Source organism: Adiantum capillus-veneris, chromosome 10, assembly GCF_014529385.1.
Source record: "Adiantum capillus-veneris isolate H3 chromosome 10, ASM1452938v2, whole genome shotgun sequence".
NCBI lineage: Eukaryota > Viridiplantae > Streptophyta > Polypodiopsida > Polypodiales > Pteridaceae > Adiantum > Adiantum capillus-veneris.
Window position 1 is genome coordinate 83166412 of NC_140940.1, and position 16849 is coordinate 83183260.

The 16849-nt window shown below is 43.4% G+C and overlaps 1 protein-coding gene across 2 annotated transcripts in view; it reads right to left on the reverse strand.

The window, feature by feature from the left end:
- Window positions 1-2680: 2680 nt before the first annotated feature.
- Window positions 2681-16849, reverse strand: part of LOC147449158 (RAF-like serine/threonine-protein kinase 20) — a 37448-nt gene continuing 23279 nt past the window's right edge. Inside the window, exons 2-8 of one of the 2 annotated variants that reach the window (XM_086521720.1) lie at window positions 4800-4898; window positions 4565-4717; window positions 4316-4479; window positions 3981-4128; window positions 3761-3880; window positions 3559-3652; window positions 2681-3484 (exon numbers count right to left, since the gene is read on the reverse strand). In XM_086521720.1, coding sequence (XP_086377846.1) covers window positions 3318-3484; window positions 3559-3652; window positions 3761-3880; window positions 3981-4128; window positions 4316-4479; window positions 4565-4717; window positions 4800-4898 — 945 coding nt within the window. In that variant the 3' untranslated portion in view covers window positions 2681-3317. The remainder of the gene's footprint in view (window positions 3485-3558; window positions 3653-3760; window positions 3881-3980; window positions 4129-4315; window positions 4480-4564; window positions 4718-4799; window positions 4899-16849) is intronic. The other variant, XM_086521721.1, reaches the window with a different exon arrangement.

The window sequence follows — 16849 nt, forward strand, 5'->3', positions numbered from 1 at the left end:
GTTCTCGCCATGCATCTTATGCATCAAATTGTTATGCTTTAATTGTGTCTAGCTTATGTGATGTTGAGGAACTTCTGTCTTTTGATGAAGCACAAAATTCAAAAAATTGGATGGTTGTCATGCAATCAAAATATGATGCACTTATAGAAGATGACACATGGACTTTATGTGATTTGCCTCTTGGCAAAAAGGCCATTGGTATGAAGCGGGTTTGCAAGTCGAAACGCAAACCAGATGGTCAGATTGATGGCTATGAGGCTCGACTTGTTGCAAAGGATTATGCACAACAAAAAGGTATAGATTATGAAGAGACTTTTACTCCCACTTGTCGTATGACTACTGTGTGTTTTCTATGGGCATTGGAAGCTCATTTAGGTTGGGATGTATATCAGTCACACATCGTTACTGCTTGCTTGAATGGTGACATATTTGAGGAAGTTTATGAAACGCAACCTCATGGTTTTGTCATTAAAGGGCAAGAGGATAAAGTGTCCAAATGTAAGAAAGTTTTGTATGCCTCGTGCTTGGTATGAAAAGGCTGACATTCGTTTGGTCAAACGAGGCTTTCGTAATAAACCAATAGAAAGCATGTTGTATGTAAAGCGTGAGGGTGATGTACTTCTCTTTGTCGTTCTCTATGTGGATGATTTGATGATCATTGGACCAAATGAGAGACATATTGCTGAACTTAAGGCTGATTTGAATACTACTTTCAAGATAAAAGATTTGGGGTTATTGCATCATTACTTGGGTATACAATTTGTGATGGTGGTATTACCTTGTGTCAGACAAGTTACATAGAGACATTGCTATGGAAGTTAGGACTTGAGGATTACAAACCTATGGAAACATGTTTGAAATTGAGTCTTCATGATGTTTGTGATCCTGCTGAAGCCACTCTTTACCAAATTACTGTTGACTTGTGCATCATGAAGCTGAATCTTCAGTTTGCAGCCTCGCAACTCAACAGATTGATGCATAGCCAAGGGTCTAAGCATTGGCAGGCTGTCAAGAGGATTTTTGGCTACTTGAGAGGCACTTTACATCGTGGCTTGTTTTACCCCAAGGGGGGATCATTGCCACCAGCTTTACATGCTTTTTCGGACTCAAATTGTGCTGGTTGTTTTGACACACGAGTGTCCACAAGTGGTTTTTGTTTCATGCTCGACAGGTTATACATATCATGGTTGAGCAAGAAGCAACCTACTAAGGCCACTTCCAATTGTGAGGGCGAGTACAAAGCACTCTTCACAACTACATTTGAGTGTAAATGGCTCAGACGCCTTATGGTTGATTTGGGTGTTGGACAGAACACTACCAACACTATCTACACTGACAGTCAAAGCGCATTGGCAGTTGCGAGAAACTTAACTTTTCATACTCGCACAAAGCGCATTGAGACGCATTACCACTATGTCAGGAAGAGGCTCTCAACAGGAGAGATCAGCTTGGTTTATGCGCCAACACAGGACAACCTTGCAAATCTTTTCACAAAGGCATTGTCTCGTGACAAGTTCGAAGCTTTCCGCAAAGCTTTGGGATTACTCCCCTTTGTGGACTGATCATGTTTTCAAGGCATGGCACTTCCCTATACTCTATGTCAACTCTTGTTCATTGCATCACTCCCAAGGGGGATTTGTTACCATAAACACGAGGTAGTCTTAGGATCGTCGGAGCATTTTTTTCCCTCACTAAGAGGTTGTTTCCTGTGCATTGTATATATGCCCATCACTCTAGGGCTATCTTATCATTCCATTGCACACTAAGTAATACACAATATTGTGTGCCTTGAGCTTCCTTCGTCTTTTCCGAGTTCTATGTGTTTTCCTGCAACCCCAACAGCGATTGGGTTGGAGAGCAATGGCTTAGATCATGCCAAGCCACCACATGTAGGCTCAAGAATCACCAAGTAACAAGCCGTCGACATGCTCCATGTCTTTTGCACACATTATTGGATCGTAGGAGATGCCGTAGGGCAAGAAAGCTTTGAGATATTTTCAATGGATCCAAAGCAAGGGTCTTGTCAATGTTCTTTCTTTTACGAGAAAGAATAGCATTCACGCTGGTGAGCAAACTTTTGGCGAAATACTGAGGAAGTCTTCAAGATGAGGTAGTGATCAATTCTGCCACACCTTGTGAGAACTGATGTTGGATTCCAGCTTTGTGCAGACCTTCGGACAAGTCATCGACGTCGTGTTGCTGCTCTTTTCAGTCATAATATAAGATTGAAAAGAATGTGTGAGCTCTTTCTTAAAAGCAAGTGTTTTGGGTCTTAGAAGGACGTTATTACGCAGGCGCAGCCAAAGTTTTTCAAGGCAGGTGTGTATAATTAGTGTCTGCGTTAAGATAACAAAATACTGCGTGACGTCATCGCAGACTCTTGGCCGTGTGAAAAACGGCTTAGATTATGCCAAGCTGTCACTTGTAGGTTCACAAAACCATAAAACCTCACTAGGCTCACCAAGTAAAGAAGTCAGGCCATCACAAAGACCTTTACTGCAAATGGGCTGATATTTCCTCCACATACACCATCCCTTTCTCCCGAAAGAGCGTGCCAACAAAATCTTACTCTGAAAAAATGATCCATCGGCCGTCACTTAGAAATGTAAAAACATGACAAAGAAAGGTTAAAACAATTTTTTGCCATGCCAATGATAGCCCACAAGATGGGACAGCATCCTGAACAACAATGATCTCTTGAAAGAATAAGGTAACATATACATGATCAAGTGGCTCAAAACCAAGGTGTGCTCCTCACCTCGGAGAACTAATTAGAACCACAATAAATAAAAGCTAAGGCAAATCTCAACTTTGGATGAGTACCTGATTAAGGCAGTATCATCTTACCTGTCTTTTCTAGATGCATACTAATAAACTTGCTATAGATACAACGAGAACCTTCCCCAAGGTCCCATTATGCTGTCCGAGAACCGAAGCTTCACCTACTTGTCCACAATCTTTGAACAAAGCATCCAAGATTTAGACTTAGCCTAGATGTTGAGTAGCTCCTGGCTCTTCATCTATATATACAGAAGTCTTTGGTGAAAATTTACATGCAGCCAGTATTTACAAAGCTGCAAAGCACTTGATGAAAAAATCTCCATCGGCAGCACTCCACAACACCACGGTAACCAAAATCAAATACAAGAGCCATTCATGAAGAGCTTACACCTCAAGAAAAATGGCTACTACGAGAGTGGACTTCAAAACCATTATTGGGACCGTTGCTCCTATCCCTACTACTCAACTTTGTCAGGCCCCTTGCTCGCTTAAAATTCATTGTCCGTCCCCTTTCTCAACTTTTTCCGGCCCTTTCCTCACTTAACATTCATTGAGGAAGCTATTGCTCTTAGCTCACTTGCCACTGTCAGAAAATCAGGCCTATCCGCGGGATTGCCTGACCAGCACCTTTCCATTAAATCTCTCCAACTGGGATCACACCAGCTTGGTATAGCCGGCCGCAAGTTGTCATTTACAATACCCCCTGCAGAAACAGAACATGTTAATTGTCCAACTGCTTCTTATAACATGGCATTTTTCTCTTCATTGAAAAGCTACCTCTACCTATAATGGTACCACAATGCATGTTAGCATATGGTTCTTCTCCCGTTAGCAGCTCCCACATAACTATTCCAAACGAGTACACATCGACCTGCAAACAATTGTCTTTCCAATGAGCCCATTTGAAAACAAGCGTATTGACCAATAAGAGTGACCAATTGCATTGAACCACACTTTCTGGTCTACTTCAATCACTTACTTTCTCTGTTACCAACCCCTTTGTGTTCAATAATTCAGGCGCCATCCATGGTAAAGTTCCTCTTACACCCCCTGAGACCAAGGTCTGATGCTTCACCTTTGAAAGCCCAAAATCACCTACCTAAAACACAGTCCAAACTAGTTACATATACTGAAAACAGACCATAAGATAAGGTTATGATACTCTACTTGGCACCAACACTTGCACAAAACCAAGTCACCTTGCAGATGGGCCGGTGTGCATCTCTCATATTGACAAGGAGGTTCTCACTTTTTAAATCAAAATGTACTATCCTTTTACTGTGCAAGTACTCCATTCCAAATGCAGCATCCATGGCAATCAACAAGCGCTTTCTACGATCAATGGTCCTGTATTAACATACACCATGTCCTGTCAGCTAAAACTCCAATTGTTGCAGATTTCATAGTTAGTAGAGCTTAATATCAATCAGAATCAAACTAAGAAAACTTTGTGGCAAAATCCTGTCCTTACAAAATCCGCAGTGTCATAATATAAGCAGCAAACCAAATGCTACAACGATAGGAACTCACTAACCTATCTTTCTTCAGAAGGACCTGCTTCAAAGAACCATTCACCATATACTCTGTTACGGTTGCTAAAGTGCCTTCAGGCCCATCAGGCACTACTCCATAGAAAGCCACAATATTAGGATGATGCAACTGGCTTAGAGTGCCAGCTTCCCTCCAGAAATCCGAGATCTGTGAAGTGTAACCGAGTTAGCAAACCCTTCTATGGAAGACACACAAAATCGTGGAGTTGGCCAAGTACAGAATCTGGCTCTACCAAGCGTTCTTGCTCCAATGGACTACCCATAAAACAGCTTGCTTTTATTCGCTTAATAGCAACATCTGATCCCCTCCATTTACCATGAAACACTGTTCCATAAGTCCCAGAGCCTAGCTCTTTTAAATCCTCAAGATCATCATTCTTTATAATCTGGTGAAAAATTGAACATTAGTCCCTTCTTGCTGGTGATGCACAGTTACCTCCTAACGCTACATTTTATTAAGGAAGGAACCTGCAAGCCGCGAGCAATAGCCTCTGCTTCAGCTTGGGTTGCAGGCAGCTCCTTTTCATCCTCTTCAAGACGACAATTAACAGATCCGCTCACCTTAACCTGTATATTGTCAATCAAAGAAGCAGTATTAATGGCAGAACATAGCAATCCAGAGCTCTGTCTGGACCTTAAACATGTAACAAGACTTGTAAAAACAACACTTCAGTAATGTACTGCCATATTCAAAGCAGCTAATGATAAAGCCTACAAATCATGATATTGTAAAACTAGAGAGAGAGGAAGAAGAAAGGAAGGAATGACAAAGCCGTTCTGCATTTCGACATAGCCATGATCTATAAGCTGCCAGACTTTCTATCTAAAGGTCTCCAGCAGGTCAAAATAAGATGCAAACATAATCTTTAGATCTGCTGAAGGAACCCAGATAGGTGTCTTTCATCAACTTCAGAATCTTTGCATGCAAACTCCTCTATTAGCACTACACGGTTACAAGTAATCATTCAACTACTGAAAAACAAACAAGAGAGTTAAACAAATTCAACAACAGACTCAACTGAGTCATCAGCCCCATCTTGTCTCCACCTTGGCACCTCTCCTCTTCCAGCTCACCTTACAGTCATTTCCCTCGCGCAAAATAAAGGTCCCAACTTTGAATTCTCAGACCCTCCAGCACAGTACATGCAATTTGCAAAAAAACAAAAAAAAAAGGAATCACATCTACTATATCTCGATAGAACCCCCGGCCCCCTCATGGGCATCACTCACAGACGAGCTAAGTTGCTATGTCTGGAGATTGTCCATCAATGTTAAGACATAACCAATTCAGGAGTCCCAAAACAGAAGCAGAACTGAAATTAAGCACTCGATTGATATTAAAAATCTCTTAGAAGCCAGACAAGAAAGAGCAGAATAGAGGGGAGACAAGAGATACGACACTAGACTAGGGTGAAAAGATGGGCTGGTCCCCTGCCCTTCAGAAAATCGTTATTAACGGGAAAGAATGCAAGCACAAATACAGAAGGTGGGGCCTGATACCCACACTCCATTATGGTACATGGCAGAATACTCTCCCTAACTGAACCTTAAGCAAAAAGCTCTCTACTCCGAAGAGTCACAACTTGATCTGAGGGTGTGGCAACCCTTTTGAGTTCTTCTCAAATCCGTAACTGAATCCCTGTAGCAGAGACCGAAGCCTTCTACAGCTATTGCTCTCACTCCGAAGAGCAAAAACCTGCAGAACACAGAAAGCAGTCAAGCAAACCTCACAAGATAACATCACTTCACTTGAACAAAGTTGAACTCAAATGTGGAACTGTCTCAAATGTAGACTTCACGTGGTCTCGCACTTGCTCATGGCAAGAACCCGAGAGACCTCTCTTTTGTTGCGAAAGTGCCAAGAATCTGAAGTCAAAACTGAGGGAGAGGGGCTGCTTTAATAGGTGCTGGCCACCCTTCCCTGTGCACTTGTCTTGCATGTGTAGCCACTTGCATGCATGTGTGGCCACATTGTCAAAAGTGTCACAGGAAAGGCTGTTCAAAACTTGCAGGCAGAATGTCCTTAGGTAGACTAACAAGCCCCTAACCTCCAGATCAACACTGGTCACAGGAAAAACCTCTGCGAGGAAAAAAAGCACAATTTTTCCAGCAGGCAGATGGACACCAATATTTAATAGCACCTTGCAAGCATCAATGCTACCAACTTTTGTGAAGAAGACTCGGTAGAAACCCTACATGCATAGTCTAACAAGCACAGAGCTTGCGGCCAAAGAAAGCGTCAAAATGATCATAGGCAGGTCAAATGACATCAAAATGAAGTCAAACTTCATGAACGGCTTCCATACAACTACTTCTTCATGTTCTTGATCATGCATTGTGCCAGGCAATAGCCTATGGTTCATTTCAGCATTTAGAGACTCATTCAGGCGTCAAATTGATAAAGATATTGATATCTAGCTATTGAGGTGACACCTCGAGAGTGTCCCAAGGGAGTATATGTCCGTCCATGTTGAATTGATCACATGCTTGGAAACTAGTATATTTGTGTAAGGTAGGAAAAAATCGCGATTTTTGCCGTGCCAGAACACTTTGAACCACAGTGATTTTTTTATGCTACCAAAGTTTTATCCTAGCTTGGATACCCATGTCTATGAAGTATCACATGCATTGCAAATGCCTATCACTATTTACATGTGATTTTCACCTTGTAATAAGGCGGGAAATGGTCTAAACCTTGCATAGAGTAACACGTTAGTGATTTAGGCTGATCTACATTACAAGAATATCATGAGAAACAAGCCCACAAAGTAGCTAGTTCATATGAGCCCAAATCTTCATGCTGAGAAGAAAATCAAAATTTTTCCCTGCATACTTGAAATCAGTCCCAGCCAGGTTTTTCACCTAACAGCAAGCTGACATGAGTCCCTAGACCACTCTTATACAGCCAAAGTTCACAAAATTGTGTCACAAATGGGTGACGTGGCATGGCAGCAGACCCCGGGATGACACGTGGCAGGCTGACATGGCCACAGTACGGATCTCCACGTTTCCCGGTGCAAAACATGCTGACAGGCTGACGTGGCATCCTACGGAATTCCCGCTTTTGCGTAGCTGTTGATGACGTGGCAAAGCGTACAGAATCCCTGATTTTATGCTGGCTGATTTTAGCAAGGCTTTTCGAACAAATTGCTTTATTTTTGAAAGCTTTTAAAGTTGATGGTTTTTGGGGCTCTGCTTTTGGGCAACCCTTGTACCAATAAATAAGTGGGCAACGCTTAACTTCTCAGAGCATCTGATGTAACAGACTTGGACACTCCAAGTCAAGAATCTACCACGATAGCACCAAATAACCACTTCAAAACAGTTCACAGTTTACAATTGATTCAACACTGGCCCGGCTGACTTTCGTGCCTAGAGATATTGGCCCCAAAGACCCCAAAAGCTGAAATCAAAAGCTTCAAGTAAAAGCTTCGAAAATAAAGTAAAAGTTCTTCCTCTCTCTTTCTTTTAATAAATAAAGCAGAGGCTTTCTCTTTCTCTCTCTCTTGCTAAAATAAAGCAAAGAGGGTTCTCTCTCTCTTTCTCAGCAATTTGCGTAGAAAAAGCAACGGTAAAAAGTTGCCCAACCTTTCGTAAATCACGCTGATGTCCAGCAAATCAGGGTTAGGGTTAGGACAGAATTAGGGTTTCTGATTTTAGGGTTAGGATTTCATCAGAATTAGGGTTTCTAGTTTTAGGGTTAGGGTTTCAACAAAATTAGGGTTTTTGGTTTTAGAGTTAGGCTTTCAACAGAATTAGGGTTATTGGTTTTAGGGTTAGGGTTTCAACAGAATTAGGGTTTTTGACAGCCACATCATCACTTTGTGACATCTGGACACAGAGTCTGAGAGTGAGCACCCTCCCACTCTCTTGTACTTTGAACACAAATTAATACAAAAAGAAATACCGAAAGGGGCGCCAGTCTTTGGGGCCAATATCTCTAGGCACGGAACTATGGCGGGCTGTGTCGACTCAAGTGTGAATTGTGAATTGTTTTGAAGTCGATCTCTGTTGTGTCGCGGTAGAATCTTGACTTGGGGTGTCCAAGTTTGTTACAGTGGTATCAGAGCGCGGCCAATTTCTCTTCTACCGAGAAATCCGATCCTTTTCTCGTGACACTTATGGATTCCAACAGAGAACAATCGACTTCTTCTACATCTTGGAATGCGGGAGGAGATCACGAAGAAGATTCGCATGAAGAGTACAGCCCACCTCGGCCTACTCAGACAAAGATTGAAGAGATGGAAGTCGACAAGTGGTTGACAACGCAACAAAGATGATGATTTAACATTGCGAAGGATCCGAAATTTGCAAAATTTTTGACTCAGCAATCCTTCAAAGAAGTGCACACCCAGTGGCAGAAGGCCACAGAGCCACCTATCAAACCGGCACTCAAGAAACCTCCTGCTCTGAGGATGTTTACAGAGCAAGAATTGGTAGAGGTGGTTGATACACAAATCAGTCGGCTTTTGAACGCGAACAATAAAGCCAAAAAGCACGACAAAAAACAGAAGAAAGGAACTGATTTCTCGGGTTATTTGGGTCGTCAATCTACTTTTGCCTCAGCGAGAAAGCAGAAGCAACGTACTACCTAGTTCTTCTTCTTCTTCTTCTTCTTACAGTTCTTCTAGCTCTTCTGACTCGAGCGAAGAAGACAGGAAAGGGATAAAGCGAAGCAAAAAGCAAAGCTTCGGAAAGGGCAAGAAAAAGGCAAAGAAGCCTAAGTTTCGCCCAGTTTCTGACTACAGAGGACTCATCCTTAGATAGTTCGGACTCCGACGATCACACGTTTTACGGAAAGAAGAAGCATTTCTATAAAGCCAACCAATATGACTTCCTTGGAGATAAAAGCAAGAAATTAAAGAATATAAAGAAGGTGGACAGTCAATTAAGTTTGACACTTTTTCTGGATTCCAAGATGCTTTGAGGGCATTGGCCTTCATACAACAGTTTGACATAGCTTTCTCTAGAGGGCATTACTCAGAGCACTCCAAGATTCGGAGGGCTACCTCTTTCTTCAAGGGAAATGCTCGAACATGGTGGTCCACCCTTCTACTGAACAAGGAAGCTTCGGTTAAATGGTTGAAATTCAAAAGGCTTTGAACAAGGAAGCTCTCGTTGAATGGTTGAAATTCAAAAGGCTTTTTATTTCTTCTTGGCTGACTCAAGAGTACGAACGAGATATACGAACAGCTTGGAATCATCTACGAATGACCAAGGCAGATTCTCTGGACGTATATTGCAAGGGAGTTTGAAGCTCTTTTCTAGAAGATCTCATTTAAAGAACAGATTGATCGGTTTTGATGTGGACTTCCTAACGAGATCCGAGATCACTGCTTAGAACAAAAGTCAAATTCTACTCAAGAATTGATGGGTCATGCGAAACGGGGTTTTGCCATACATTTAGGCAGTCTGAAAAGAAAGACAAGGATTCACTACCTCGGCTCACTCTTCGAGAGAGGGCCAACTACATCAAAGAGGGGAAGTGTTTTGGATCCGGGGAACATGCGCACGTCTGCACGAAGTGCCCTAAAAAGGCACAGCAAGAACAGAATGAAGACAGGCCAGAGAGTTCGAGAGCAGTTGAGGAACGTGGACGAAAAGGCAAGATGACAGCAGGACTAGTTTCAGATTGCATGGGTGTTGACCCAAGCACGATTGAAAGTACATAACTTTGTCGAGCTTGGGGCAAAGTGAAAGATCAAGAAGCCCTGATTTTCTCTGATGGGGGAGCCAAGGTTGTGTCACAAACTGCTGACGTGTCAAAGCCCTGAAGACAAAAGCCAACTTGCAGATGTTGACCGAGGGGCCTAAACCCTAAGAAGAACAAGTAACAGAAGAAGAAGTCCTACCAACATATGGGGACCCCGTCCGATGGGGCCCCAAGTGACATAAAGGAAATAAAGCAGGACCCCGACACACACACGCACAAGAAATTGCGTAGCTACTAATGACGTGGCTGATTTTTGAATATTACGTTGTGACGACGTGGCAAGCTGTACGGATTTCCACGTTTTGCGTTGGCTGATGACGTGGTAGGATGTACGGATTTCCGTAAATTACGCTAGCAGCTTTTTGGCATTGCTTTTGGAACCAGAAGCTTTTGAGTATGAAGGCTTTTTACTGTAAACTGCTTTTGGGGCCTAGGGCCTTTAAATATGAGGTTAGGACACATTCTCTGGCATGTCTCCTAGAGAAGGTGCAGAGTCTAAGGTACCGGCTTGTACTGTGTTGATGCAATATAAAGAAATACCGAAAGGGGCGCCAAGCTTTGGGGCCAATACTCTCAAGGGTGGAATTCCGTCACTCCGTGTTGCGTGTCGTCTCTCTCTTTCAATTGTTATTGAAGTGCTAAAGGTCTGTTTAGTCTGTTCTTTTCTATTGGCACGTGGTGCCCGTCTTGTGACAAAGGCCAACTTCATTTCACCTGAATTGGCTGCACAGCTCGAGATTACACCCAATCGGATGGAACCACAAGCAAAAGCAGTTCTAGCGGCACCCAGGAGGGATGTGGCCATTACACCTGTCATTGGCAAACTTCGGTTGCATTGGGTATTTGGGGCAGGAGGACTTCTACATAATGCCCTTGGAAGGTTGTGATGTCCTCCTAAGAGTCCCTTGGTACCATAAGAACAACGCCGTGGTCGATTATCGGGTGAAGAAAGCGACATTGACTACTAAAAAGAGCCAAAACATTGTACTTAATATGAAACTGAAGGGCGAGTCTGTCCCTATTGTATCGGCTTCGGCCGTTTCAAAATTAATGAACTCCAATTTGTTTGTTTACTCGATCTTTTTGAAAGAGTTGAATGATAAACATAGGACAAATATGTCTGAACTTGATAAAGAACGCAAGATTTTCTCCACACTCATGCCGATTGTTTTTCTGAGCGCCTGCAAGGCGAGTTTCCACCAACTCGTTCTGAGGATCATACCATTGATTTGATACCTAGAAGCACGCCACCAAACCGGTCACCTTACCGTGTGAGCCGAGCCCAAAATGAAGAGATTATGAACCAAGTGAAAGACCTCTTGGAAAAGGGTCTTATCCAGTCGAATACTTCACCTTACTGCTCTCCGGTGTTGTTGGTTTTGAAGAAAGACGGATCTTGGAGAATGTGCATTGATTATAGAGCTCTCGATAAAATCACCAGCAAGAACAGATTTCTGATTCCAAGGATCAATGATATTCTTGACCGACTACAAGGATCCTCTTGTTTCAGCAGGATCGATTTAAAGAGCGGATATCATCAAAAGCGAATCGCGCTAAGAGATGTCTACAAGACAGCTTTTCGGACGAGCTTCGGTTTATATGAATTTTTGGTGATGCCTTTTGGCCTTACCAATGCTCCAGCGACTTTTAACCGATAGAATTTTCAAAGAGTGCAGATCTTTTGTTGGCACTTTCTTTGATGGCATTATAGTCTTCTCCAAGGATGAGGCTGAACATAGACACCATCAACTACACGTCTTTCAGGCATTGCGAGATCACGAGTTAGTAATCAATGCTTGAATTTTTCTTGCCGGAGATACACTTTTTGGGACACATCGTCTCAGCAGCAGAAGTACAGATGGATTGGTCAAGATTGAGATTGACCCGATTTGAAGAATGTTCATGAAATAAGAAGCTTTTTGGACTTATGTTCTTACTATCGGCGGTTCATTAGAATGTTTGCAAAGGTTGCTTCTCCTTCGCATATCTTGACACAGAAAGGAGTCCCGTTCTCATGGGGACCCACAGAGGTGACTGCCTTTCAGACTTTGAAAGAAACATTGACTACGGGACCAGTTTTGACTTTGCCGGATTTGCAAAAGTCATTCAAAGTATATTGTGATGCTTGTGGCCGTAGTCTGGGTGCAGTCTTAATGCAAGAAGGCCATGTCATTGCCTCTGAGAGTCGATTGTTCTCAAGGCCGGAATTGACAGCACAGATTTATGAGAAAGAGCTTTTGGCGGTTATCCATGCTCTTACTCAGTGGCAACATTACCTACTCGGAGCCGATTTTACGATCTTCACTGATCATCAAAGTTTACGCTACTTCTTGTCACAGAAGCAGCTTTCGAAAAAGCAGATGCGATGGGCTAACATCTTGTCACAGTTTCACTTCCAGATTGTCCATGTACAGGGACAGAAGAACTTGGTAGCAGATGCTTTGTCCCGGAAGCCGTTAGACTTGGCTATTTCCGCGATTCATCATAGAAGCTATGAGGACATGGTCGATCAGTACGCCACAGATCCAGATTTTCCAGATGTATTCAGTCGAATACAGAATGGGGAGGTAGTAGCGCGACATTCCATTCGGGATGGCTACTTGATGAACAAAACGATGTTGCGCGTTACACAGTCATTGAGGGAAAGGTTTTAACTGAATGCCACTGTCCACCATTTACGGGTCACCACGGCATTGACACCACCTTGAAAGGTGTGGGCAATACTTCTTTTGGCCGAGACTCAAGAAGGACGTGGACGATTTTGTACGCAGTTGCTTGGTATGCCAAAAAGTCAAGTTTGACAGGCATAAAGCACAGGGATTGTTATAGCCTTTACCCATTCCCACCCGCCTTTGAGAAAGTATTGCTATGGATTTCATTTTTGATCTCCCAAAGACTCGGAGTGGGCACGATGGTATCTAAACTATTATTGACAGATTTAGCAAGCAAGCTCATTTCATTCCAATGAAGAAAACAGTCAAGCTGGATCATTTAGCGAGACTGTTCATTGTCCAGGTATTCAGATTACATGGCATGCCTGAGACAATTGTCTTTGACAAAGATTCGCGATTCACGAGTTTGTTTTGAAAGGCTATTTGGGAGAACATTGGCACACGGTTGCAGTTCTCGTCCTCTTTCTACACGCAGACAGATGGGCAATCTGAGATTGCAAATTCAGTCGTACTAGATTTATTGAAGTCTTACATTTCTGATCAGAAGACTCAATGGGAAAAGGTTTTGCCCTTGGTGGAATTTGCCTACAATAACACGATACACTCTTCGACGGGGAAGGCGCCATTTGAGATTATTGAAGGTGCTACAAAGGTTCCACCCTTCCTTAGCACAAAAGATAAGATTTTTGAAGCCGACCAATACACGAGGGAATTGGACACTGCTTTTGCCAAGGTCTGGGAGGCTTTAGAGAAATCTCAGGAAAGACACAAGAAGGCAACAAATCGACACTGTCGCGATTTGAAATTAAAGGAAGACGATTGGGTGCTCTTACGTTTTGAGAAGGCACGCCTTAGAAAGAAAAAGGGAAAGGAGCGGCTTTTTCCAAAGTTTAGCATGAGATACTATGGACCTTTCCATATAAAAGAAAAGATAAATGATGTCTCCTTTAGATTGAAGCTGCCTGATACTTGGAGAATTCAAATGCTTTTCATGTGAGTCTTGTAAGGTGCAGCGGATGTGAATGTTGAACTTTGCTCAAGATGAGTGCTCCGAAATGTGCTCAAGGGTTCCTTTCACTTACGAAAGGGAGAAGGAAGAGCCTTCCATTCCTTTAGTAAGAGAGTGCAAATGATCACAAACAAAGTGGCAAACATTGTGAATCAAGGTGCTGAGACCGATAGATAGAGAGAGAAGAATACAACACCAAAATGTTTTCAAACCCTCCTCCGAAGGCCCCACTCTCTATGGCGAGAGCTGTCAAAAATGCGTGACGTGGCTGCTGCCAGTACACACATACCCGCCTGGCTGCCCGTTAGACCCACACACACCAAATTGCTGACGTGGCACTACTGATGTGACTGGCTATGTACGGCAAACTGCCACGTGGCCAAGCTGAACGGACGCCCATAAAACGCGGCGTGAATTGCGGAAGCTGCGTTGCTTTTCTGGCTACGCAACGTGGCCTGCTTGTCTACGCAATTCTGAAACTGCTTTAAAGCATAAAAAACTCCAGCTTTATGCTACGCGAGTAGTTGAGAGAGAGAGAGAGAGAGAGAGAGAGAGAGAGAGAGAGAGAGAGAGAGAGAGAGAGAGAGACTAAAGTTGCTTTATTTTTAAAGCCTATTTTAGAGGCAGTTTTTATGGGCAGCTTTTAAAAGAAGCTTTTGGGCTCTACTTTTAGCATCCCTTTGTAACCTTTAAATACACGGGTTGGCCTCTCATAACTCGGAGCATCTGGACGCACAGTTTGAGTGTGAGCGCCTGCCCGCACTCTTGTACTTTGAACACAGATTAATACAAAAAGAATACCGAAAGGGGCGCCAGTCTATGGGGCCAATATCTCTAGGCACGTAACTCCGCCGGGCAGTGTTGAATCAATTGTGAACTGTGAACTGTTTGAAGTAATTATTTGTGGTGTCGTGGTAGATTCTCGACTTGGAGTGTCCAAGTCTGTTACAGTGGTATCAGAGGACGGCCGATTTCTCTTCTATGGGAAATCCGATCCCTAATATTTTTCCGCAGCACCTATGGCGGCTTCAGGCAAAGATCAGTCGACTCCCTCTGCATCCGGAGATGCCGGAAGGGATCACAACGAAGATTCAGGCAAGGAGTATGGCCCGCCTTGGCCTACTCAAGCGGAGCGTCAAGAGATGGAGCGTCGACAATTGATCGGCGATGCAACAAAGATGATGCTTAATTTTGCCAAGGACCCGAAATTTGCAAAATATATGAGCCAGACTTCTTTCGATGAGGTGCACACGCAGTGGCAGAAAACCACAAAATCACCCCGAAAACCCGCTCTCAAGAAACCTCCTACTCCCAAGAGGTATATAGAGCAAGAATTAAAAGAGGTGGTTGATGCACGAATTGCTCAGCTTTTTGACGCGCAGAACAAAGCTAAAAAGCACGGCAAAAAGCAGAAGAAAGGCACTGGCTTCTGTAACAAACTGCTCACGTGTCAAAGCTTTTAGATTGGAGCCAACTTACAGATGCAGGCCGAGGGGCCTAAACCCTAGAAGAACAAGTAGCAGAAGAAGAAGTCCTACCAACTTAAGGGGACCCCGTCCGATGGGGCCCCAAGTGACATAAAGGATTAAAATAAAGCAGGACCCGCACACACGCAAACATTGATGACGTGGCAGATTTTTGAAGAAATTGGCACTAACATGATGACGTGGCAAGCTGTACGGATTTCCGCGTTTTGCGCTGGTTGATGACGTGGCAAGCTATACGGATTTCCGCGTTTTACGCTGGCAACTTTTTGGCTTTGCTTTTGGACCAGATGCTTTTAAGTGTGAAGGCTTTTTCACTGTAAGTGCTTTTCAAGCCAAGGCCTTTAAATATGAGGTTAGGGCTCATTCTCTGGCATGCTTCTTGGAGAAGGTGCAGAGTCTGGAGTACCGGCTTGTACTGTGTTGATGCAATATAAAGAAATACCGAAAGGGGCACCAAGGTTTGGAGCCAATACTCTCTGGGGTGGAATTCCCCCACTCCGTGTCATGTGTTGTCTCTCTCTCTCTCAGTTCAGTTGTTATTGAAGTGCTAAAAGTCTGTTCAAGTCTGTTCTTTTCTATTGGCACGTGGTGCTCGTCTTGTGACACCTTCCCGAGTTATTTGGGTCCTCAGACTTCTTTTAAAAAGGCAAGAAAGCAAAAGAAGCGTGTTCGATTTGAAGGAGTACCCAGTTCTTCTTCTTCTTCTGACAATTCTTCTAGCTCACTCAAGCGAAGATGACAAAAAGGCAAGCAAAAAGCAACGCTTCGGAAAGGGCAAGAAAAAAGCAAAGAAGTCTAAATCTCGCCCCGTGGTTGACAGTTCTACAGAGGACTCGTCTACAGAGAGTTCGGACTCTGATGACAGCAGCGTTTACGCAAAGAAGAAGAATTTTTACAAAGCCAACACAATATGACTTTCTAGAAGACAAAAGCAAGAAAGTCCGAGAGTTTAAGGAAGGTGGACATTCAATTAAATTTGACACGTTTTCTGGTTATAGAGATGCTTCAAAGGCTTTGTCTTTTGTGCAGCAGTTTGACATCGCTTTCGCGAGAGGGCATTACTCAGAGCACTCTAAGATTCGGAGAGCTACCTCTTACTTTAAGGGGAATGCTCGAACTTGGTGGTCCACGCTTCTATTAAACAAGACTGCGCCAGTTAAATGGCTGAAATTCAAGAGGCTTTTTATTTCTCTTGGCTAACTCGAGAGTATGAACACGACATACGGAGTGGCGGAATTCCACCCCAGAGAGTATTGGCCCCAAACCTTGGCGCCCGTTTCGGTATTTCTTTATATTGCATCAACACAGTACAAGCCAGTACTCGAGACTCTGCACCTTCTCCAGGAAGCATGCCAGAGAATGAGCGCTAACCTCATATTAAAGGCCCTAGGCCACAAAAGCAGTTTACAACGAAAAGCCTTCAAACTCAAAAGCTTCTGGTCCAAAAGCAAAGCCAAAAAACTGCCAACGTAAATCACAGAAATTCGTACAATTGCCACGTCATCAACTAGTGCAAAACGCGGAAATCCGTACAACCTGCCACGTCATCATGCCAACGCAATTTTTGGAAATCTGCCACGTCATCAGTTTTTGCGTGTGTGTGGATCTTGCTTTATTTTAATCCTTTTGTCACTTGG